Genomic DNA, 26,363 nt, shown 5'->3' on the forward strand with positions numbered 1-26,363 from the left:
TATCGGGAAAAAAAATCTGTTATATTATAAACTTGTACACTGAGTATATTATAGTTACATACACAAGATTCCATATGTACAATGGTTGTCTTTTTTAAACATGCAGAACAAAAGTTTTTGATCATTTGTCAACTATTAACCACTGCGGAAATCTTTAAACATAATACCTTTCCCTTTGTTTCTTACAGCACATAACCACTGAAATAACTTTCAAAATTACAAATATAGATAGCAAGTGATTTTACACTTAAGGGGGAAGAAAATGGGCTAAATTTTTGTCCAGATGGTCTTACAAGAATCCTGCATAACTTTGTTGTGCACATTGATCCATTTCTCAGCATAACAAAACTTTCTGAGACATCAATTATGATCTTTAATTTGTGCGCCAATATATCAGCTCGATTAATGAAATATACGGCATCATATTGTCTAGATGTTCTTGCCTTCTATAGCCTGTACGAAGGATTATTACTGCCACGCAAACTGCTAGTGCCCTTGACCAGAGGACATGTAATGCTCTTGTTTTATGTCAAGGCTAGCTTTCCAATAAGAACCTGTTAAAGGAAATTTCAGTCTCAGATAGCATTCAATTTTTTAATACTTTTACATGTTAGGTGTTCGACCAACTAATATTGATTTATGACATATAAATGGAGTGTATTAGTAGAAGATAGAATTCCTGTACATACAGATAACTGAAGCAAAAAGTGATGCCATAAGAGTCAAAGAAGCTATAGGAATACAAGTGGGCGCACCTTTAATAACTGAGTTAACAGAGATCACATTCTAAACATTTGGAAAGACAGAAAGGAATCCCAAAGGTAAGACTTTAAACACTCCGAAGAAATGTCCATGGCCCTCTTGCTGTCCCTATCCTGCACACATTGAACATTTGTTTTGGAACACAAGAAACCATAAAATGTTGAAAACCCTAGATTTCTTTGCTCATCCTCTGGTCTCTTGTTGTGATTGTGCGTTTGATATCCTATTAAACAGTTCTTCCACCACAATGACATGGTTAATATTCTGTCTTTTTTTGGATCATACACCATACTTTATATGATAATGCATTATAATATAATGTTATCCCCTAAAGGATCCACACAGCTTCACCAAGAAAAAGAAGGATCCCTATGGTAAACTGCAGTAGGATTCTGAGTAATCTAAATAGAATCAAGGTCACATGCCTAGTGGTGGGTGCCATAATGGATCTGTGGACATAATTTTCATCCAATGTTTAAAATAACAGCTGTTACAACAGTTGCAGAGCCTCCCTGTCATGTTATCCATGCATGTAATGGATGATTGCTGACGTATGAAATAACAGCCAGTACTAGACCTTTTACAGTTCATCCAATTGATACAGTATTTCTTTTAAGATTAAACTTACAAATCAAATTAAAATATTATATAATGTTAAGACATCAAGTAACACTGTCATCTTGCAGTTAATTTCCATTATACTAGTTAGTCATGGTTGTATAGAAACCATGGTCTTATTCCAGAAAAGTCATTCAAGCACTGGACTGAGCAAGTGACAGCCATTATTTCTGTTTTAATAGTAAATAACAGATCCAAAGGTGATAGCTATGACAGGATAATGACATCACTGAAACCTTGTGTTCAGTTGAGTGGAGATCAACAAAATAATCTTTTCATGTCGCATTCTGTCAAAGCATCACTCGATTACAACAAACCTATTTTGGGTAAGTCATCCTCTTTTTGTTTAAAAAGCAATAACACTTCTTAAATCAGTCTTAATAATGCATAGCAGTAATGTCAACCCTGGAAGAATCCCTAAGTCATCACGGTGTTAGCTGATAGACAAGTAGATTTTTACTCAATTACAAATCTGATACCAGACACATTCAAGACCGAATGTGCCCTTCCAAATTTCTGCACCTTGAGTTTTGGTTATGAATTTTTGAAAGACCACCCGAGTCTCTTCATAGAGCATTTAAAATTTCTAATATTTCACTTACTGAAAACTTAATATAAAATGCTTCATATATTTGCAATTTCCTTGTAAAATAATATAAAAAATACTTCTAAAATATCACTACTTCTAAGACAGAAAAGGCAAATCATTATAGCTGCTCGGCATCAAAGAGCGTCTGTGATTGAATAGGCTACTAAAATGGTGCTGATTAGAAACTATTAGAAGATAATATTTCTATCAGCAGACAAGAAAGAATCTCAAAAGTTAAAGAGGAGTGAGGTGGTAGAATTCGTCAAGTTCACTCATTGATACATGTGAATGTTAAGGCATCCCTTACTATATATTATTAAAAGAATATACTTGAGCTGGAGGAATTTCCAAATTAAGAAAAACGTAATGGAGAATCATTTGACATGATATGGGCATGCAAAATCATCTATGAAGTGGCTTCAGAAAAGAATTGATACTTGTGTTGAAGGATGTAGGAGAAGGGGAAGACCTAAGGTAACATGGATGAAGGTTGTGAGTAAAGATCTGGAAAAGGATGAAATAATATCAAAAGTGATCCTAATAGGAATACTTGGCAAATGAAGATTCATAAAGCCAACTGCAAATAGTTAGATAAGGCTCGATGCCTATGGTTATGGTTACAAACAATATCTAAAAGGCAGTACGCTAGCAGTCAAAGAATCACATAGTGCATATTTAGTACACAAGCCACATATGTGGGTGCACATGTGGTTATTAATTTTTTAACTATCTAAAAAATAAATAAAACCAGCGATCATGTAATACATATTCAAAAATAATATTTGAAAATTTACCTCCAAAAACCAGCAAACATTCGTAGACTCATGTAGATCGTTAGAGCTATCCAGATTCCAATAAAACCATGACTAGAAGAGAGGACAACCAAGCATAAGATGCTGACAATGGCCACAAGGACCTGAATATAAAGAGGCATCATAAGTTCATGATATACAAGGAGTAAAAGAAGTAGAAAAAAATTATCTATATCACAAAACAAAGCCAACTTGCCACAACTTGCCATAGAATATGCAGAATATGCAAAATCTGATGCTCCAAAATTGATTCCATCGAAAACAAAGGCCAAGGCATTAATTGGTTGAGTAAGCGCCACAAACTGAAAGAAAATAGCAAATATTTAGTCAATATTAGAAACTGGATGACATAGAATTTTCTCAGAAACCTAGTAACAGCAATACACTGAACAGGGGAACATTGGTGCATGGATTCTGAAGATGTTCAAATTTGGTTTCATTGCACCAAGAGTTTCCTGCATTCAAATGCAATTGTAACAGAATCTATCCTAACTTATATCTCCAAACTGAAGGTGCTAAGATACCGGGATTCCTATATGAATAAGTTGCAGAACATCGGCATCCTTGGTAAATAATCTTGATGCATACTGCAAGCCAATTCCAAGAATGACACAGAGAACCAGACCTAGAATCACTCCCCACTGAAAAACATAGTATAGGAAAGTCATTGTTGGTTCTGAGTAAATGAAATTCGTAAAACATGTGCACTTTGGAAAGGTGAATAATTTTTGGTTAGAAACTAGTTACCTGCAAAACACGGGATGCAGCAGCTGTTGCTTTGGAATGATCTCTTCTAGCAAATGCACTTGCAAGTATTGCCTGCATAGATTCTGAAATAACTGAGTTTGTTGAAGATAAAAGTTAGAACTAGAGATGCTCCATATTATGCCATGAATCTGATCGACCAATTGAACCATTTCATGAATTGGTTGTGGCAGGAAGTCTTTAATTTCTAATCAATAGGAATTCTGACTAAAGGTCTCAGAAATTCCAGAGAATCTTTCAGGCATAAGGCCCAGAGTGAGTAGCCTATGTCTGGGTCTTCCCTTTGGGTGTTGGATTTTGTTGGCATAGAGATACTTCCTTCAATAATGTACTAACAGGGCCCTGGAAAAAACATGGCATATTGGTTTCTCTGTCTAAACAGACCATGTCTACAGTGAAGTTTCTCTAGCATTAAGATTCCACATATGAATGAGCTTGGAGGTTAACATGGTATGCTCATATATTATAACTTGCTCATCCCTTAGTTATGTGAAGTAGGTGTGGGTGCAGGAGAAGATTTGCATGAGGGTAAAAAACTTTTCAATAAGAAATGATTAGGAAGTAGGTGTAGGGATGAGTTTCCAAAGAGATTACAAAATGCATGCACCACCTAAGCAGAAGATTCCTGCTATCATCATCCAAAACACCTCTTGTGTGTTCGTGTACTTGTATTTGTAATAATGGTGGTGAAAAATCATATTCCCAAGGGCAATTATTATTGTCAGAATGATTAATAAGCCCTAGAAGGATGGTATTGAATTAGCAGGAAGTGCAATTTTCACAGTAGTATGGCTTTTGTTCACATATTGAACCCATTAGTTGTCTGGCCATATGAGTAACTGATGATGTAAATCAGTGCTCTTGAAAACTTATCAAACTGACTCAAGTGCTTTTGACAAAGAATAACCACCAAGAACTTCGCATACAGGTCGTCTTTCTATAGTTATTCTGGTGACAGGATATTTATCAACCAATCAACATATATAAGAAAAAATGGTTTCTTGACCTGTCCAGCAACAGCCAATCCATCAGCAAGAAGAGACGTCGCCAACCAGATCTGCAAGCAGATCTGGAATGCAGCCATAGGAATTGATCCGTGTCTTGCAGCCATTGATGCTGCCAGCGTCACACAGAATGTGACAGCAATTACCCTTGCAAGTAATAGAAAACCTGAAACAATGTATAATGGCACAACTTAATAGAGAAAGCTTTCCAAAAAGCAATAAAATCATAAAGTTTCAAGACATAAGAGCAACTTACATCCACATGACATAATATAAGATAACTGAGGAGAAGGAAATATAACGAAGTAATAAGTGATGTAATAGGTCAATAATCTTGTGCAAGGAAGGATATATTAAATATACAGAGGTTCCTCATTGGAATATTATAAGATGTGCTATTCTAGTATCATAACTTTCCATGAGCTGAAGACATGGAAATAAATTATATGAAGAATGTGCATTTGTTTTAGTAAAACAGCAAGTCTTGAAGTAATCGACAGTGCAGGATAGGGAATCAAATTCTATGGCATTCAAGGAAATTAATGATGAGCATACTATTGATTCTAGTAAACCAATTTCTTACCGTTTTTCAGGAAGCGGCTAAACTGCAGATCTTTGATACTAGGAGGTAACACGTCAACTTCTCTCAGCAGTCTCCACAAAAGTATTAATGCAATCAAGTATCTAGAATACAGAAAACATGACAAATAAGAAAAGTAATATATTATGCTTTAAAAAGAAGAATAAGAAGAAGAAGAAGAAGAAAAGTAATGTATTATCAATAAGCACAGAAACAAGGTATTCCATCAATTCATATAAGCGAAAAGGAAAAAAATTATCGCTGGTAATGTTTCTGTGAAAAATGCTTACTGAGAAATAACATGAGCAATAGCCGCACCACTGACACCTAAATGGAAAACAAACATAAATATGGGATCCAAGATAATATTGGTTGCATCTCCAGCCACTGAATTGTCACAGAAAATTTATTTTAATTAGACAGTATTATAATATAGAAACAGCAAATAAAGTTTCAAAACACTGGGTACACTGAATACTATTAGTTTAGAATTCAAAACTATTAAAAAACAACTAAAAGGAAATGAGTTCACCAAAAATCTTCAAAGATAAAAATGTATTAGCCGAAACTTACAGAGAAATAGTGTCAAAATGCACCACTAAATTTAGTACATGAAGATATCCATGAACATTAAGCATAGATATTGATTAGGATATTAATACTATGAATAAGGTAAAGAAATTTTCAAGTGTTGTCTATGAAAAGGACCAATGCCAGTGGTAGAAAAAGAATCCATTAGTAGTAAGCTTCGTCCTTGTCAGAGAAAAATTTTATCATCATTATATGTATTATATATACTTCAAACAGATTATACATAGAGGCCCATTGCTTGGTTCCAAGGTTTGCTATACTGGGCGTAGCATACTATACAAGTATGAAACCGAGACTCAGTATAGGGCAAACCGAGTCTCGCATGCTAAACAGACCCTCGTACCAGATATACCGACACTGTACAAGCATGGTACTAATATGGAATCCCGTATCAAGACGACGAACCTTGATTGGTGCAATTGCAAAAGGCTTGGGCTGATAAGCATAATGGTGCAGGTTCAATTTCCGGGGCAGTCATTTTTGTGCAAAATATACCAAAGGTTAGGCCTGTCTCAAGGTTGTCCCTCCCAGAACCCCAAATTGGTAAGGCCATAACTAGGTAGTGGCCCTTATGCATAAGGAGATTGCCATCTTTGACCATATAAACTTGGCATTCCCCCTACCAAAGTGGATTATTGCAACAATTTGTAACCACCGAACCTTGCTTCACCAGTTTTATACTATCGAAGCCCAAGTCCATCCTTCTAATTCATTAAAGACTTCAAAGATTACTTTGCAAGAGAGGATTATCAATAGTCAGTCTCCACCATCTAATGCAAGACTTATTGATAGGATGCATTGAATATTTTCCTGCCAGAAAACATCCCTCGATTATTGAGGAATCTAACCATTCTTGCCATATGGCCATTTCTGGCAATTTCAAACCAAGGTGATTTTATGTAAATTGACGAGCAGAAGTCATCCATAAATTTGGATCATTGAATCGGTGCACTGTAAGGTGATTGGAACATCTATAGTCAGCAAACAATGCCTGCAGGCAATTTTTTGGCCCCTTTCTCTTTCTCTAGTTAGTAAGACATTGTTTCAGCTAATCTGTGCCATTGGAAAGAGTCTGGAGGACGAAGGAACGATTTAGCATAAGGAACTACATTTTCCTTGAGGTACGAATTTTAGCCAAAAAATTATTCCATAACTGTCCCAAAAGTAAGAGAAGTTGATTGTCAAATTAAATGATTTCTTTATATGCATTAAGAGAACATGCCTCCTGAAGGAGATGTTATATACAATTGAAGAGTCAACAGACCTACAAAAATGTACAAGGTTGAAGCAAGTGCACTCAACTACAAAGGACACTTTGATGGAATAACAATTCTTGATTGAAACAAAAGACTCCTTCAAAAATAAAAAGAGAAGAAAAAAACAAGATAGAAATGAAAGCGAAATCGAGATTGGCATAACCTAATATAATTAATTATAGACATGATACTTTCTATACTTCTGACAAAATTGTTATATATCTACATTCTGCATTTTTGCATATAATTATTGTATATAATTAGCTAAAAAGACATCCAGAATCTGGTTGATATAGCGGTGAAGGTACCCTTCTAAGTAATTATCACCACAGATAAAAATTGAATACTTGGATAAGAAAACAAAGCACAACACGTGAATGATGCTATTGATTTTAAAGAACTAGTGTAGTAGCCCAGTTCTCTAGGCTAATGGGCCGGCCTGAGGAGGCCAGGCCCATCTTCCCTTTGATCGTGGTCGACCGCGATCGGCCAAAGAGGTGGAAAAGAAACTCCTAGCTCCCCGATCGTGCCGGTGACTCCGAGAGACTCGGGGTAATCCAACTACAAGTCGGGTGAGATTAGGGACTTGGTTCCCCATCTCCGCCGTTGAATCCATCGCATTGTCCTCGAAGAAAGACACGAGATTTAAGCTCCTCTTCCCGAGCTTCACCATCAATTTTTTGCCGGAAAGGGCCGCCGGACCGAGGTAAGTGTTCCTCGTCTTCTTCCTCCTTGTTTCCTGGTTCGGTGGCTGTTGTGGCTGTGGATGTGGGTCGGCGAGCAGCCGGATTTCATCCGAAACAAGGGACCCCTGTTTCGGTCCTCTTCCACCGAGCATTGCCGCAGCCGACCGCCGGTTTTGGCCAGGGATGCGGCCGCCTGTGGCCGGCGTCGGATGAGCGCCTGGGCCACCGCGGCTGCCACCTACTTCCGGCGAAAGCAAAGGAGGAAGAGAAGGGCCGAGCCCTTCATTCTTTCCTCTATTCTCTTTCCCATTTTCTTCCGTCCAGCCGACCTCTGTCGCCATCAATGTCTCTGGTCCGGCCGTCCTCACCAGGGCCGGATTGCTATGGGCCGCCAACCAGGGGTTCGTCCATGGCGTTTTGACAGGGAGAGGGGGGAGATGTCTCGCTATTTGAGAAGAGGAGAAGGCTTTATCTGTAAGTGTGCGTGCAGAGGGTTAAGCATGAATTTCAGAAAATTTTATGAGGAAAGAATAGGTTAAACATTTTAACCCATAACATGCTTGATATTTTAGATATTTTGACTCTGGTACTAGTCGAAGACAGTCTTCAACTGCATATCACATGTGGCGCGGGCTCAGTCCCAATACATAGGGTGACACCCACGCGTGCCTATCAAAGCACTCATCATATCAGCCCCCAGGTGGAGAGCCACGCTTCGTCACACGATCACGCGTGAGAGTTTCCGGGAATCGGATAGTCTCCACTAATCCTTTGCTTTGACACCAAATATCACAAAGCCCTCGGATTCCAAGGATTGTATGATTCAAATAAATATGCATAAATCACAAGAAGTGAAGATTGAGATCATATCTCAACTGTAAAAGAGATCAGATCTCTTACCTTTAGAAGGAGGTTCCTTCAAGGATGCTTCGCAGCCGCACAAGCTTCCGGCCTCGATGACTCGTCCACGCGAGGCTCCGGAATGATCAGCTTTCCGGGAAGTGCTAGCTCGCAGGGAAGCAGCAGGATGGCTGAAAGGTAGAAGAAGGAAGAAGATGGACCTTCACAGCTCAAGAACTCCTTTTTGGGCTTTCACCTTCAGAGCTACTCTCTCCTCTCACTCTCTTTCTCTGATGCTTTTGATGTGTAGAGAAGAAGAAAGAGGGGTGGCCTATTTATAGGCCAAGAAGAGGGTGAGGTGTTCCTATGAGGTGTCCGATGAGGTGTCCTGCCAAGACACATGTCACACATGCAAGAAAAAGAGGTGTCCTGCTCCGCCACATGTCACGCATGCAAAGGGGTGAGGTGGCCTGGAGGGCGATGTTATGGATGACCTCATGAGGCAGATGAGGTCATGGATGACATCAGGAGGAGTGTGAGGTGTCCAGGCCCACCACATGTCACACATGCAAGCAAAAGAGGTGTCCTGCTCCGCCACGTGTCATGCATGCAAAGAGGTGACGTTGCCTGGAGGGCGATCGGGATGTGGGTCCCACATACAGTATGTGGGTCCCACCTAAGCAGGACGTGGGTCCCACCTAAGCAGGACGTGGATCCCACATAGGCAGGACGTGGGTCGCACATAGGCAAAGAAATCCTAGTCATACTAGGATCATAATTGATTTTAATCCAATTTGACTCAAGCCAAATTTGATTTTGTTGGGGGCAAATTAGACATTTTCACCAAACCAATTTTGGTGTCAATTACGGTTTTACCAATTTCAAATCATATTTGAATTTGGTCAAGCCCGATCTCTATTACCCAATCAAATTGAGTCTAATCAGTGATCCAATCACCAATCTTTTCCAAGCAACAATTGCTTAGGGCAATCAGTCAATCACATTGACTATTTTACCTCTAAACGATTCTCAATCGTCAATCAGCCATTTGATCAATTCAGAAACTTCTAAACGTGTGACCTCACAGGTTCGAACCTAAGCCGGTAGTACAAGAACACCTCATGCACTAATCGAAGTAACCATCTAGTAATGAGATCCGACGATCGGATAGGCCGAATAGATACAAAGCAACATTCTAGAACCTATGGACTATGGTTACCGCATAATTCATCCTCTTGACCAGAAAATGCCCAGGGTGGGTTCAGAGTCTGTCTACCCTGAAACGATCCATCCAGAAATATGTTTCAATTCAATAAGTCAAGTGATAGAGATTTGACTTTTCTTGGCCATAGTACTACTTAATTGAAAACACAAAGCATTCACCCTTATTCCTAAGGGAGGTCAATCCCATCTTGATCTGCAACTGACTACCACAAGTACTTGACTGGACCTAGAAACCTTTCGTCGTTGGATTAGAAATCCAGGTAGTCTGGCACCAAAGTACAGTGAGTTGTTTGCAAGCCACCGGTTGCAATCTCCGGTCTAAAGGATACATATACCCATATCCACTCGGAACAACTCTTAACAAGAGAGAGTCCGTTAATTGGTCACGTTCAGTGAACGTACACTATCATTCACCTGTATACCATACTAGTATCTCTATACTCTTTGGTTTGGAAGACAACCAACAATTATGATACACAATGACCTACGCCCGATAATGCTATCGTCCTATTAATAGTATATCATACGGTCATAAACATTTAAGGACCTGTGTGACAAAATCATATTTCATTACACAAAACAGTCCTAAGGACTTCATCACATCGGAGTTTGTGAAGATGTTCTAGTGATGAATAAATACCATGTTATTTATAATTGATTCAAATACATTTACAATCAACAATTGATTGGATTTAGGACATAATTTCCAACAACTCCCACTTGACTTAAAGCCCATCAGTACAGTATCGTATACCCATCTTCAAGTAATGATGGTCAAACTCCTTTACACTGAGGGCTTTAGTGAAGGGGTCGGCTAAGTTATCCTTCCCGTCAATCTTTTGAAGATCAACGTCACCTCGTTCTACTATCTCACGAACAAGGTGATACCGGCGCAGAATGTGCTTGGTGCGCTGGTGTGCCTTTGGTTCCTTAGCTTGAGCGATGGCCCCAGTGCTATCACAGTATAGTGAGACTGGTCCATCAGCGGAGGGTGTAACTCCTAGCTCAGCAATGAACTTTGGTAACCAGACGGCTTCTTTGGCGACATCAGATGCAGCAATGTATTCAGCCTCGCATACAGAGTCTGCCACGGTATGCTGCTTGGAACTTTTCCAGCACACGGCCCCACCTAACAGGGTAAACACATAACCAGACACAGACTTGCTATCATCACGGTCTGATTGAAAACTTGAATCAGTATAACCGACAAGTCTCAACTCAGTATCTCCATAAACAAGCCACTTACCCTTAGTATTTCTCAAATACTTGAGGATAGTCTTTATAACTTTCCAGTGGCTCTCTCCTGGGTCAGATTGGTACCTACTCACTACTCCTAGTGAATACGCCACATCTGGTCTAGTACATGTCATAGCATACATAATAGATCCCACAGTAGAGGCATATAGAATTCTACTTAACGCTCTCTTTCTTAGGAAGTTGTCGGGCAATCTCCTTTAGAAAGAGCGATTCCATGACCTATCGGAAGATAGCCTTTTTTGAAATTTTCTATGCTGAATCGTTTCAGCACAGTATTTATGTACGTGGACTGGGATAACCCAAGCAACCTTTTAGACCTATCCCTATAGATCTTCATCCCTAGGATGTAGGATGCATCTCCCAGATCTTTCATGGAGAATTGTGATGACAGCCAAATCTTTATTCTCTGTAGTACAGGAATGTCATTCCCTATTAAAAGAATATCATCCACATATAGTACAAGAAACATCACTACTGAACTATTTACCCACTTATATATGCAAGGTTCCTCTCCGTTCCTAACGAAGCCATACGTCTTCATCACCGTATCAAAGCGTATGTTCCAATTTTGAGAAGCCTGCTTTAGTCCGTATAAGGACTTCTGAAGCTTGCATACTTTAGATTCATCTGCAGAAATAAAACCTTCAGGCTGTATCATATACACCTGCTCCTCTAAATCTCCATTCAGAAAAGCGGTTTTAACATCCATCTGCCAAATCTCTAAGTCCAGATGTGCAACTATCGCAAGCATGATCTGAATGGATTTTAGCATTACCATAGGAAAAAACGTCTCGTCATAGTCTATGCCATAATGTTGGCGAAATCCCTTGGCAACCAGATGGGCTTTGTAGGTTTCCACATTTCCGTCTGCGCCTCTCTTTCTCTTGAAGATCCATTTACACCCAATGGATTTGATTCCTTCAAGTGGGTCAACCAATGTCCATACATCATTGACCTCAATGGAGTCCATTTTGGATTTCATGGCATTAAACCATTTCTCAGAATCAGACCTTTGCATAGCATCCATGTAGGTGACGGGATCCTCTGTGTTCTTAACGAGACCAACAGGTTCGCCGTCCTGGACCAGAAAATCATAGTATCTGTCCGGCTGATGCGGTACTCTACCTAATCGCCTTACGGATGTCTCTATAATGGGTTCTGGATCTGATCTAATCAAATCTGATCTTTAGTCTGTACTGGTTCTTCTATACGTTGAACTTCCTTAAGTGCAACATCAAAGCTGTTCGCTTCTTCACCAAGGAACTCCTTCTCAAGAAAAACAGCCCTATTACAGACAAACAACTTTTGCGTATCAGTATTATAGAAGTAATACCCTAAGGTTTCTTTTGGATATCCAACGAAGAAACAATTATCAGACTTGGATTCCAGCTTATCTACTTTCAAACGCTTGATATAGACCTTACACCCCCAAACTCTTAGGTGAGTGATCACTGGCTTACGCCCAATCCACATCTCATGTGGAGTTTTAATTACAGATTTACTAGGAACCTTATTTAAGATATAGCAGGCAGATTTTAGAGCATATTTCCAAAAGGATAAAGGCAGGCTAGCGAAATCTATCATGGACCGGACCATGTCTAACAGAGTCATGTTCTTCCTTTCAGATACACCGTTATGTTGAGGTGTTCCAGGAGGGGTCCACTGAGACAGAATCCCATTCTCTTCCAGATAAGTCAAGAAATCACTGGAGAGATATTCTCCTCCTCGATCAGATCGAAGAATTTTAATATACTTTCCAGTTTGTTTCTCTACTTCGTTACGGTATAATTTGAACATTTCAAAAGACTCGGACTTATGCCTCATAAGAAACACATGCCCGTATCTAGACAGGTCGTCTATAAACGTAATGAAATAGTTGTACCCTCCTCTGGCACTTGTACTCATAGGTCCACATACATCAATATGTACGAGTCCTATAATATCTATGGCTCTCTCACCTTTTCCAGTAAAGGGTGATTTGGTTATTTTACTAAGAAGACAAGACTCACAAGTTGGAAATGATTCAAGATCATTAATATTCAAAATACCCAACTTGGCCAACTTGTTGATCCTGTTCTTGTTAATATGTCCTAGCCGGCAATGCCATAGGTAGGTATCAGAGACATTATCTATCTTGGATCGCTTACTTAATGTGTACATTACACTAACAGGATGTGATATAGTGTAAATGCCATTTATTAATTGTCCATCAACCATAATAACACCATTCATAATGATATTACAAGAACGATTCTTTATTGATATTTCATAACCGTTTTGGGCTAAAAGCCCTACACAAATGACGTTCATTAAGAACGATGGACAAAAGTGACAGTCACTTAAGGTGATTACATGAGAATTGAAAACTAACTTAAAATCTCCCAATGCTAGAACCGGAACTGTCCTTCCATCTCTAACATTCAGGAACCTCTCATTATCCTCAAATCTCTTATGGACATGCAGTCCCTGTAATGAATTGCAAATATTATAAGGACTTCTGGTATCCAATACCCAGGTCAATTTATCACATATGGAAAAATTACAAGGAGTTATCATATAAGTACCTTGCCCAGCAACTGTTTGCTCATTTCTCCTGGGCCTGTTTAGATCAAGGGTGGCTACATACAGAGGATAGTTCCTTTTCCAGTGTCCCGGTTTCTAACAGTGGAAGCACACCGCCTTTCTAGAGTCAGCCCGCTTTCTTATCATCTGATAAGATGTCCCGACACTTAGCACCTTTCTCTTCCTTTTATTTTTAATTTTAATTTTATTTTTGTTTTTCCCTTTCCCAAAGGGACGATGTCCTGCCCCACCATCAACCACATTAACCGGCCCTTTCTTGAGCTGGTTGTTCTTCTCAAAGTTCTGCAACAACCCCAAAAGATCATGGAAGTTGAGTACAGGCTTTGTCATTTTATAATGAGTGAGGAATGATCGGTAGGAATCAGGCAGGAAATTGAAAATCGCATCCTTTCCCAATTGTTCATGCAGGGAAAAGCCGAGTTTGCCCAGGCGCTCTATCATCTCGATCATGTACAGTACATGGTCCGTAACAGAGGCCCCTTCCCTGAGTTTGGCGTTGAAGATACAGCAACTAGTACTATACCTTTTATCGTCATCAGGGACGCCAAACGATTCATTCAACACTTGAATGATCTCGTTCGGCTGAGCACTCTCGAATCTCCGCGAGAATTCGTCGCTCATTGCCGCTAGCATAATGCACCGGACAGTGATCCGATCACTCGTCCATTTCTGGTAAGCGTCACGGACTGCTACCCGTGCATTAGCAGGAGGCAATTCAAGTGCCGGATTAGTAATTATATACATGGTCCTCTCGTGTTCCGGGACGATCTTAAGCTTTCTAAGACAGATTGAAAAGTTGGGACCTGTCAACTTATCATTATCTAATAATGACCTAAGTGACAATTGAGTGGCCATTTCTGCAAAGAATGACAACAAAGCCTAATCAGTAAATGAATCAATATAATCAAGAAATTTGGATTTTAGTCCAAAGATCCTCCCACCATTTTGTACGAATCAATAGCCTCTACTTTAATCCGAAGAATTACTCCTAATTCTTTAGTGGGTACCGGAATCCACATAGACTACAGATGGGCCCGAGTGTGTCTCGGCTAACCCATCTGTTTCTAAGGATAGGTTCATAACCAATTGTTTCACCAAATAACTCCCAGTAATATCCTTTTGCCACAGGCCACTTCAGCAGGTGTGTGTCACCTCCAATGAAAAATCTGGTCAGGTCCAACCATCATCTTGCTGCAATAAGTTCATCACATCAGTAGATGACCAAGCCCGAGTGTGGCTCGGCTCACCTGACCACCTATTTAATGGATGCAACCGATTCAACATTAATTGAGTGACAATTCCAACAGCCGATTAGCACCAGGCGTGTATCGCCTCCAATGATCATAAACATATTGGACTCATTATCATTTCAACACAATGGGAGGCTGTGACACGGTCATCTTCCATTAACCGCACCATTTTTAAGAACCTAATAATTTAGAGGATTTTTATGAAATAAGAAAAGCTAACCTTGATCCTCCCACTGACTTCTTCAAATCAGAGGTTAATAAGAACAGGTTTGAGTCAGTGCACCTAAATCGGTCCGACCGATTTCCTTATTTGGCATGGGTCAACAAGAGTTAATCAGAGATCTGATCAAAAGAAATTCACCTAGATGGCCAGGTAAGTGAAATCAGCGGAAGGGTATGCCATTAACTTGACTGGACCGAAACCCAGCAAGTAGCTCCCAATTAAAAACCTACTGATAACAGTTGCCTTAGACACCAACTGGTTCATCAATTTTAATGCGATCAATATCAAACTCAGTGCTCAACCGCGGAGCCCAAATCAGCATCCATTTGGTCTTATCAAGAGACATGGACTTGATCAACTACAACTATTGCAAAGATCAAGAGTTACCTTGATCGAATCCAAAGTAAACATTTTTAAATTAGATTTGACTAGTTATTCTTCCATATTTTTATTTTGACCATTGGGTCTAACCCAACCAGATTTGATTTAGATAACCCATTACCCCCATAATTTATGCAATGTCTTAGATGTTTAAATCACATTTAAAATCTAGGATCTACATCAATACTTAATTCACAATTAAGTGTATTGCATTATTCATGTCTTATCTTGGTTTTGCATGCATTACAACTTTGAATCATTAAAACCCCTTTTAATGTTCAAGTTAAATGGTTTCCACATGCATACAAACATGTCTATTCATCATATGAATAACATCATAAAATAATATAATCAGTTTACATCATATGTAAAAGATCACATCTTGCATAGATATTTGATATCACAAAGAACCTGGACAGGCTCTGATACCACTGTAAGTGTGCGTGCAGAGGGTTAAGCATGAATTTCAGAAAATTTTATGCGGAAAGAATGGGTTAAACATTTTAACCCATAACATGCTTGATATTTTAGATATTTTGACTCTGGTACCAGTCGAAGACAGTCTTCAACTGCACATCACATGTGGCGCGGGCTCAGTCCCAATACATAGGGTGACACCCGCGTGTGCCTATCAAAGCACTCATCATATGAGCCCTCGGATGGAGAGCCACGCTTCGTCACATGATCACGTGTAAGAGTTTCCAGAAATTAGATAGTCTCCACTAATCCTTTGCTTTGACACCAAATATCACAAAGCCCTCAGATCTCGAGGATTATGTGATTCAAATAAATATGCTTAAATCACAACTTCTTGTGATTTGAAGATTGAGATCATATCTCAACTGTAATTGAGATCATATCTCTTACCTTTAGAAGGGGGTTCCTTCAAGGATGCTTCGAAGCCGCACAAGCGTCCGGCCTCGATGACTCGTCCACGCGAGGCTCCGGAATGATCAACTTCTCGGAGAGTGCTAGCTCGCAGGGAAGCAGCAGGATGGCTGAAAGGTAGAAGAAGGAAGAAGATGGACCTTCACAGCTCAAGAACTCCTTCTTGGGCTTTCACCTTCAGAGCTACTCTCTCCTCTCACTCTCTTTCTCTAGTGCTCTTGATGTGTAGAGAAGAAGGAAGATTGGTGGCCTATTTATAGGCCAAGAAGAGGGTGAGGTGTCCGATGAGGTGTCCTGCCAGGACACATGTCACACATGCAAGAAAAAAAGGTGTCCTGCTCCGCCACGTGTCACGCATGCAAAGGGGTGAGGTGGCCTAGAGGGCGATGTCATGGATGACCTCATAAGGCAGATGAGGTCATGGATAACATCAGGAGGAGTGTGAGGTGTCCAGGCCCACCACATGTCACACATGCAAGCAAAAGAGGTATCCTGCTCCACCACGTGTCATGCATGCAAAGGGGTGACGTGGCCTGGAGGGCGATCGGGATGTGGGTCTCACATACAGTATGTGGGTCCCACCTAAGCAGAACGTGGGTCCCACATACAGTATGTAGATCCCACATAGGCAGGACGTGGGTCCCACATACAGTATGTGGGTCCCATATAGGCAAAGAAATCCTAGTCATACTAGGATCATAACTGATTTTAATCCAATTTGACTCAAGCCAAATCTGATTTGGTTGGGGGCAAATTAGACATTTTCACCAAACCAATTTTGGTGTCAATTATAGTTTTACTAATTTCAAATCATATTTGAATTTGGTCAAGCCCAATCTCTATTACTCAATCAAATTGAGTATAATCAGTGATCCAATCACCAATCTTTTCCAAGCAACAATTGCTTAGGGCAATCAGTCAATCACATTGACTATTTTACCTCTAGACGATTCTCAATCGTCAATCAGCCATTTGATCAATTCAGAAACTTCTAAGCATGTGACCTCACAGGTTCGAACCTAAGCCGGTAGTACAAGAACACTTCCTGCACTAATCGAAGTAACCATCTAGCAATGGGACCCGACGACCGGATAGGCCGAATAGATGCAAAGCAACATTCTATAACCTATGGACTATGGTTACCACATAATTCATCCTCTTGACCAGAAAATGCTCAGGGTGGGTTCAGAGTCTGTCTACCCTGAAATGATCCATCCAGAAATATGTTTTAATTCAATAAGTCAAGTGATAGAGATATGACTTTTCCTGGCCAGAGTACTACTTAATTGAAAACACAAGGCATTCACCCTTATTCCTAAGGAAAGTCAATTCCATCTTGATCTGCAACTGACTACCACAAGTACTTGACTGGACCCAGAAATCTTTCGTCGCTGGATTAGAAATCCAGGTAGTCCGGCACCAAAGTACGGTGAGTTGCTTGCAAGCCACCGGTTGCAACCTCAAGTCTAAAGGATACATATACCCATATCCACTCGGAACAACTCTTGACAAGAGAGAGTCCGTTAATTGGTCACGTTCAGTGAACGTACACTACCATTCACCTGTATACCATACTAGTATCTCTATACTCTTTGGTTTGGAAGACAACCAACAATTATGATACACAATAACCTATGCCCGATAATACTATCGTCCTATTAATAGTATATCATACGGTCATGAACATTTAAGGACCTGTGTGACAAAATCATATTTCATTACACAAACCAGTCCTAAGGACTTCATCACATCGGAGTTTGTGAAGATGTTCTGGTGATGAATAAATACCATGTTATTTATAATTGATTCAAATACATTTACAATCAACAATTGATTGGATTTAGGACATAATTTCCAACATTATCTTCTCTCTCTTCCTTCCCTCTTTCTTTCTCCTCTCTCGAACCTCTCTCTCTAATAGGCTGAAGAGATGTGGACGAGGGATCGGGGGAATGGTAGACCCTAGTGGACCCAATAACGAATTTTAGATAGTTGAATATCAATTTATAATTTTATTTTAATAATGTATTTGGTAGTGTACGAAAATGATTTGCAAGATACAGGAACAGTTGAGCAAGATTCTCGACACCATGTGTGACAACCCAGGACCTCCCCCAAAATGACTAGTCGGAATATATTATTTGGGTTCTTTGATCCTGTATAAGTACTCAAAATTTATCCAGCGAATAACCAATGTGGGACTAAACACGCGCCCACATGGGTCCTCACATATTCCTCCCATTCAAGCCCTGACGTCCTCGTCAGGCTACGAGTTCAAATCTAATTACAAACACCATGATCGGTCCTTAGTCAGCCCCAATGAATCCGTACTGCAGTGTTTCCTAGTTCACATAGGTTATAGGCTGGATCCGCTCTGATACCATTTGTAACAACCCAGAACCTCACCCAAAATGGCTAGCCGGAAGGTATTATTTGGGCTTCTTGATCCTGTATAAGTACCGAAGATCTACCCAGCGAATAATCGATTTGGGACTAAACACACACCCGCATGGATCCTCATACCATGATTTCTAAACAAGATATAGATTGCATGAAAAGTTGAGGTAAAACCCTGATTCTTTACTTATTTTAATTTTCAATATACATATGCGCGCGTGCGCGCGCACTTTTTTGATAAGATAACAATAAGGACTTATAAGCATACTATTTGTATGAGCTTTTCAAGTATTGATATGATATTCTTTTTACCTGGTATTATTTATTTGATTATATTTCTATTAGTTATGGTGTAGCGATTCGGATTTTTTACTGGGCTGGAAAAGTTTATATCCTTCCTTGCATTTTCTTTTTAGAGTTGAGGTTACATAGTACTTGGTTATAGTTGAGATCATGGGTGAAGGAATATAGCATCCTTGTTTCCAGTTAGATGAATGAATCTGGTAATTTTGTACAAGTTTGTTATTCATTATGAACTAAGGCCGTTATTATTCATGGATATTGAGATGTAATAAGTTTTTCAGGTCTAATATATTCTCTAGGGCTCTGCCCTAGAGAGTGTGCGGCCGTGTCACATGGCCGACCTAGTGGCGGATTTGGGGCGTGACAACTAACATCAAAATTTCATGAAAACCCCAAGCATGCAATCTTGAATATTTAACACCTATAGAGATGGATGATATACTATAGTGTTAAGATTTCACAACCTTTTTCTGCAAAAATAATTCCATATTACTGAATAATGTATAATCTAGGTAGATGTTATAATTTTCTTTCATATCTGAGACAACTGAAACCTGGAAATAGTGTATGACTTAACATCCTTATCCTGCAAAAATAATTCCATATTATTGAATAATGTATAATCTAGGTAGATGTTATAATTTTCATTCATATCTGAGATAACTGAAACCTGGAAATACTGTATGACTTAACCAAACAATGGGAATATTACGCTCTAATGCAAGAGCTAGGGCCATTCTTCAACAAGAAAAAGAAGAAGAAGAAGGGGCAATATAAAAGGAATATTCATTTTCTTTCTTACCTGTTGCATATAAAGGAGTTTTTGTATCCTTGAATCCTCGAAAGACCCCTTGCATGGCCAAAGACAAGAGAACAGCAGGAGCACCAAGAGACCTCAAAGTCAAATATTGACATGCTGGGGTCAACATAGGGGAATCCTATTGAGACAAAAGGCCCTGTTATTATATAAGCAATAGCTCATGTTACAGTTTTCAACAAAGTTGGAAACATGTAACATAGATAAGTAGAAAGACTGGTCTCTCTTTAAATTTTTCGGCAATAAAGACATTGGACTAGCCCTCCTAGTCAAAGAGCCAACTCTTGCATGGATCCAACCAAGAAGCCAGTAGCATCAGATTTTTTTTTTTTAGACCAATAAGCATGACATACTGAAGATCATTTCCAAAATGGGCAGTATTATCCAATCAACATGTTTCAACTAATTACATATCCAAGAAGAGACCCGAGTATTTGCTCTTGCGAAAGTGGATTCCACATCATCAATATAGATGTAAATATTTGAAAACATGAATGGTGAACACACAAAGCATAATCGTATGCATGGATGCTTGCATATCTATAACATATGTGTATCATCATGTGTAATACTATGTAATGCATACCCAAATAGGATCTATATGATGGTAAAGAGAGAGTCAAATATTGATGTTTAATTAAAGGAAAGATGCTTATGATTATGTATTTCTTGCCTTACATATCTGTATACCTACACAGGACTGAGAAATTATTTTGAAATTGTGTAATTAACAGAGTCGCAACCATTAAGAAGAGAATTAGTTTAGCCTTGTATTCTAAAGAAAAAAATGTGTGCCCTTGCTCTTCAACATTTCAGAAAATAGTCTATTTATTCTGTGTTTCCATAAGTATTTAGAAGAAATAATACTCTTCTTTTTTCATTTAATAACAACGTTGGAGTCTTCCATTTATTCAAGTTTACAAATTATGTTACAGATACAGTTTCATTTTGTTGAGTCATGCATTGTTGTGGATTGTGGTATATCGCATGCAGTGGCATGCCAAACTCGCGGCATACAGATGTTGTGCCAGTACAACTTTGGTCCTGAATCTTGCTCCATTAACATATTTCTTCGTACTGAACCTACTAAAACATTTTAAGGTCCATTTGCTATTGCTCTTGTTTTGTGTTTTTTGCAAAAAATATAAGAAGGAAAATGAACTAGACTGAACAACATATATGATGAAACCCTTTTGTTTTGTTACAAATTGTTTGCAAAATTTTAGAGCTTTTGCAATCAAAGATTTATTGCTTCCAAAAATAGTGAAAACAAAAGCAAGGGATAGCACGAGTTTTGTGCAAATGCTATCTTCAACATCAATGCAATATTTCATTAACACAAAAAGAACAACAATGCCAGAAAGGCCCTTAGTTTTGAATCAACAGAAGTTATTTTACCATTAAAACTTTACGATGATGCTCTAGCTACATGCATCATTAAGCAGGTGAAACCATGGAGAAGAAACAATTTCAAATAAAATTCTGCAATATGCATAGAGAATATACTCACAGGTTTTACACCCATAAAATTCAAGATAGGTATTGCTCCAGAAATGAGAATGAGAGCTTGGAGAAGGCCAAGAATCCCACCAATGACTAATGCTGAAGATGCTGGTGGAATATGTTTCCGTTCACGCCCAGGTATGATACATGTAGATTTATCAGAGCAGGAAGATGAGTTGCTCACAGTCCTTTCAGGATCTGATAAAGCAATGACAAAATTATAGAGAGCTATCACTCTCATCAAAGTTACAAAGAAAATGGAATATATGAAACATCGAGAATCTAAAATAAATTGCCATTTTTGTTTTTCTAGCTACAATCATCATCTATAACATATAAAAATTTCGTATTCGCATACCATTTTGAGGAATCAATTCTTTCATTTCACTATTTACAGAAAGTGGCCCTTCATGTTCTCCACATTCAAGTTCTTCATTGGCCATTTTGCAGGTAGCATCCTCCTCAGCAACAAAAGATGTAGTTACACTAACAAGAGGAAATATAGCAATCCTTGACACCTGATTAAACACTGCAATGGAGACACCTACAGCTGCAAGCTCGACTGGACCTGTTGTAATACATTAACAAAAAGAAAAGGGCTTAACTAGTTATTCTTCAAGGTAATTAAAACCTAAAACCAGCAGCTGGTAAGTAAAAAATCATTGAGGAACTCTGTTTTCTTTTTTCAAGGATAATACTAAGGAACCTCAAGCATTCCTTTAAGGAAAATTTGTCACGCCAGAATGGACAAAAATTCAAACTCGTGGGCAAACTACCACAGACAGCGCACAAACTATCTAATAACCAAGTATTTGAATCATGGCCTTTAATTAGATGACAAAGGCAAGAGTCACTCCATTGCAGATTTCAGAGATTGTACTCCACAAGAACTGCTCATCATGTTATTACATAGCCCATAATGGCTGCATCAAATATGTGAATGCTCAACAACAGTATTCAGGTAAGCTAATCAAAAATCCTTGCAACGCAAAAATAATATTAAAACAGTGGCAGGTCAAGTATTTAAAAGGTTCGTACTTCGTATATTATGTTGAAGGCTTAATAGTTTGGACAGTGAGATTTAGTAAACCTGTAAGCAATTTATGCGTTTCCATCAAATAATTCATGCAGGACAATGTAATTCCCTGTGGCCTCTTGTATCTCCATAGATATCTCGTTGACTACGTATCCAGAGAGTAGACAGAGCGACAACTTTGAAGAACAACCAAAATATTCTAAGGGGGAGAACTCAGAAAAAGCAGGAACTATATGATAAGAAACATATTCAGGTGGCATGGACTAGTAAACTGATGCCTGTTTCCAGGATGTTGTGAATAAACCTCGAGTCTAAATTTCGAACAAGTCGACTCACATATCTAGGAAGTCGAGTAAGTCATGGTGTAGCCATCAAAGAGGAGAAATAGAAAGACACTTCCCGCATGCTACAACCAAAACATTATTGCTGATTCTGACTTGGTATTTGTCTTTGGTAGCTAGAAGCTCATAAAATATGTCTGATTCTTCATTGATCATAAACTTAAACCCTAGGAACACTTACGCGCAAACTGATAACAGAAATCTCATTCTAAAGCCAAGCAAATTCATCATCCACGGCAAACCAGGGGCAGATTTGCATCTCATCATCAGAGATGACAGGATCGCATGAGCTAAAGAAGAAGAGATCTCTTCAACATGAATTTGATCCATGTCTTGAAAAAGCAACCGGCATAGAAACAACTTGCAGGAAATGATTCATATAATATTAGCAAAAGCATGATCATAAGATGCAACGAGAAGCTGAGAAGGGCAAACTAACCTATCTGGCCGATGAATGCTGTGTCCACTAGAGAGGCAATAGGATCGGCTGTCAAAGCCAATGCAGCAGGGAAAGCGATCAATGCAATCTCTAATCCTAGCTCATCCAATTTGAAGACTTGCCTGCACAATACAAGAAATTAAATAACAAATGATTAGCTAAAAACTGGACCCGCCAAGAAATCATCACAAATAAACAGGAAAACCAATGCAGCATGCAATCAAATTATAAATTTTTGACTACTGGCATGGCAGCTAGAATTAACCATATGGCTACCTTGCGTCTTTGAAGAAGATAAGAAGAGGGGATGTTGCTCGCTCTTCAGACATCAAGAAGGTGGAGTCAAACAGCCTATCATTCAAAGGATCCATGTCTCAATAACAAATGATCACTCCGAGTGGAATAAACTCCCCCCATGAACAGCTAATTGCTCAATCTTGACATGCAGGAGAAAGCATCATACTTGTAGATAGCAGTTCAAATTCCTCTATCCAACCATAAATCATTTAACGATTTGAGTGAAAAAAAAGAGAGAAAGAAACAAGAAGAACAGCCAGAAAACCACCTTAAATTACAATACTAGAGAGCCCAACAAACTTTCAGCAGCGCGCGCTCGATCTCCAGTCCTTGTTGTGACACGAGATAAGCGTACGTTTTCCTCGAGATTCCCACCTTCCACTCCCCGAGAGAGAGAGAGAGAGAGAGAGAGAGAGAGAGAGGGTACTTTGTTTGTTGAGAGAGAGAGAGAGAGAGAGAGGGTACTTTGTTTGTTTGTAGGTGAAGTCCTCTAAAGCTGAGGGGGAGGAATGTGGAGGCGCGCGGGGGTAGTTGCCACCTTGCAAAAACGCTTCACATGAAACACAGTTACCCAAGAGTAGAGAAAAGGTGAAGAGCCTGCCTCAGTTATAGCCTTCCCCACCCAGGAAGTTGCACTGCAAGAAGCCACCGAAACCATTCCCTCCTCCCTAAGTTCCAACCCAGGTGAGAAAAGTTGAGAACAACAGTCCCGATAACTAAGTCATGTGGTTTTAGACTGAGCGTTGTTTTATTACATTCTACATCGAATAAAGACGAAGTATCCACATTCACATCCTTTTCATAGTAAAAAAGAGGGAGAAAAAGTGCGAGCGAACCAGTCGCTGCATGTCATTTTCCCACCACCACCAATGTAAGATTCTCCCAGTGGTCTCTTTTTTCATTTAAAATTATTATAAATAAGATGCCTGTAAAAAATTTGAAACCAGAAAACATCCTTGGCAGAGATTATTAGATAGACTTGGACTACCACATCATCAATCATTTTTTAATTTAAAATTATTATAAATAAGATATTTGTAAAAAAAATTGAAACCAGAAATATACAGGATTTAGATCTGCCTTATGAGAAATTATCAAATAGATTTAGTCAACCACGTCAACCAACCGTAGATAATAAAAACTCGAAAGGAAGATTCGGTCTCCACTGCTGATTCGTTCTCTGCTGCTGTCTCTGTCAGCGATATTAGCTTGGACCCTTTAGAATTGATCCAAAGAGCATCATATGCCTTGGGTTTCCTATAGCCTTTTGTGTGGTCACCCGAAGGTTACATGCTAATGTAGCATTGTGTGATGATGCTACCTCCATACAAATAATATCAGCTGAATTTAGAAAATAAAATAATACTTGTTAGTCTATAATTTAGAGATATGGGTCGCACATGGAAGCCATCTCATTCCAAATGAGTGTCATGCAACCCAATGGTACCTAAACTTCACCCCTCTTTTCACCTCTTGATATATTGTTACCAGGATTTACAAGCGTATAATTTAATAGCAACAGCAACGTTCTTAGTATTGATTGGTACTGTATAGAGAGATTTGTGTTTCTTTTTTAAATTGGTAGGACGGGTCTAGCTTAACAACTTGCCCTCCATTTCTTGTGTTGGGATTAGAGATGGAAATTGCTGGGCTGGAAACTGTGGTGAGTTGGTAGAAAAGAGAGATACCGCATTGGGAACGGAACCTTCAGCGTAACCGCGTTGGGAAAATTTTAAAAGTAAATAGGCTGTGTGTTACGTACCACGCTCTTTCTTCCATTATGAATTGGTCCTTCAGGAAATGGCTTAGAGATGACGGAGGCCGTATGGAAGAATAGTTTAAAAAGACAGCCTGGTCTCAGCCAATTCCAAGCTTTCCTCATGCTCTGATGTGAAGTAAACCAAGTGATGACACATAACTCCGTTTCGGTTGTAGCAGCATCCAATGTCTTATAAGCAGATTGGGAAGTGGTTAAACAGAAGATATATTTTAGAAAGTAAAGAATGTCTTCAATTTGGATGCAATACAGAACAAAATTAAAGAAGGAAAATGCAATGGAAAATGCTAGTAGCAGAGGTCCCATCAAAGCACCGACTACAGATCCAGAAGTCTACAGGAATCAAACATTTGCTCAACAATTTCTGCATGCCGTTTTCCCTGTAATATCTTCGTACCTGAATCGTCACACGCCATTGAAAAATTGATTCTTGAATGCAATGTCAAACAAGGGTAGATGGGATATGCTAGCTGGAGAGGCAATGATCACAGTTGATCTGAATCTGGCATTGAAATTTCTGATAACACATCTAGAAGACAGCGCTGTATACTAACTCTAAAGGCGTTGAGCAGCATTCTGATTGCTCACGGTTTGGAAACTACTCACCTTCAGCGACATTGAGCAGCATTCGAGCAATTCATTTCATGCAGCATTCATTGCAGTTCTGACGATGCAACCACCTAACATGACTAAGATTTGCAATTTTGACGATGCAGCCCACCTGACAAAGTGACAAGGCGTAATGGCCAAACTTGTAAACAAAGCAGTGCATGAACATTGATGGTTTCCTACTTGACCTTCTATTGTGCAAAAGCTTACATCAAGCAAAGACTAACACAATCGGGATGACCATTTCCAGAGCAATCGTCCATCTGTTAATCTGGATACAATAGCTGAGTCAAAAACCTTTGTGGCACTGCAACTTATACCAGTTCCTGAGACCTATTTCATGGGGGATGGGGGTAAACTGGACGACATCATACTCAGCAAGTTCATAGCAACTTTTTTTTCTTCTTTTTCCTTCTTCTTGTAGAACTCACCAGTGTGCTAGTGACTGCCCCTGAAGTGGGATAAATGAATACTCCAAACCTCCACAATCCCTTGCAAATCTTCTGTTGAGTATGAATATAAAGTTTCCTTTTAA

At 39.2% G+C, this 26,363-nt stretch overlaps 1 protein-coding gene across 3 annotated transcripts; it reads right to left on the bottom strand.

The window, feature by feature from the left end:
* LOC103715922 (MATE efflux family protein) lies at positions 1-24,147 on the bottom strand. Of its 3 annotated transcripts, none has more exons than XM_008803720.5 (15): positions 23,711-24,147; positions 23,422-23,496; positions 23,146-23,267; positions 21,688-21,897; positions 21,337-21,527; positions 19,812-19,947; positions 5,421-5,517; positions 5,134-5,234; positions 4,553-4,716; positions 3,529-3,600; positions 3,306-3,422; positions 2,988-3,083; positions 2,764-2,885; positions 756-875; positions 1-554 (listed from the first exon to the last, which is right to left on the bottom strand). In XM_008803720.5, the coding sequence occupies exons 2-14, from the start codon at positions 23,472-23,474 to the stop codon at positions 830-832; spliced, it is 1,527 nt and encodes a 508-aa protein (XP_008801942.4). In that variant the 5' UTR covers positions 23,475-23,496; positions 23,711-24,147; the 3' UTR covers positions 1-554; positions 756-829. The 3 variants fall into 3 exon arrangements, with proteins under 3 accessions (XP_008801942.4, XP_008801941.4, XP_008801943.4); XM_008803719.6 differs by having other exon boundaries at positions 23,422-23,632; positions 23,711-24,021; XM_008803721.6 differs by having other exon boundaries at positions 2,978-3,083; positions 23,422-23,632; positions 23,711-23,924.
* Between the last annotated feature and the right edge of the window lie 2,216 nt (positions 24,148-26,363).

This window comes from Phoenix dactylifera, chromosome 7, assembly GCF_051530095.1.
Source record: "Phoenix dactylifera cultivar Ajwa chromosome 7, Ajwa_hap1_PhDact_Kaust_v1.1, whole genome shotgun sequence".
NCBI lineage: Eukaryota > Viridiplantae > Streptophyta > Magnoliopsida > Arecales > Arecaceae > Phoenix > Phoenix dactylifera.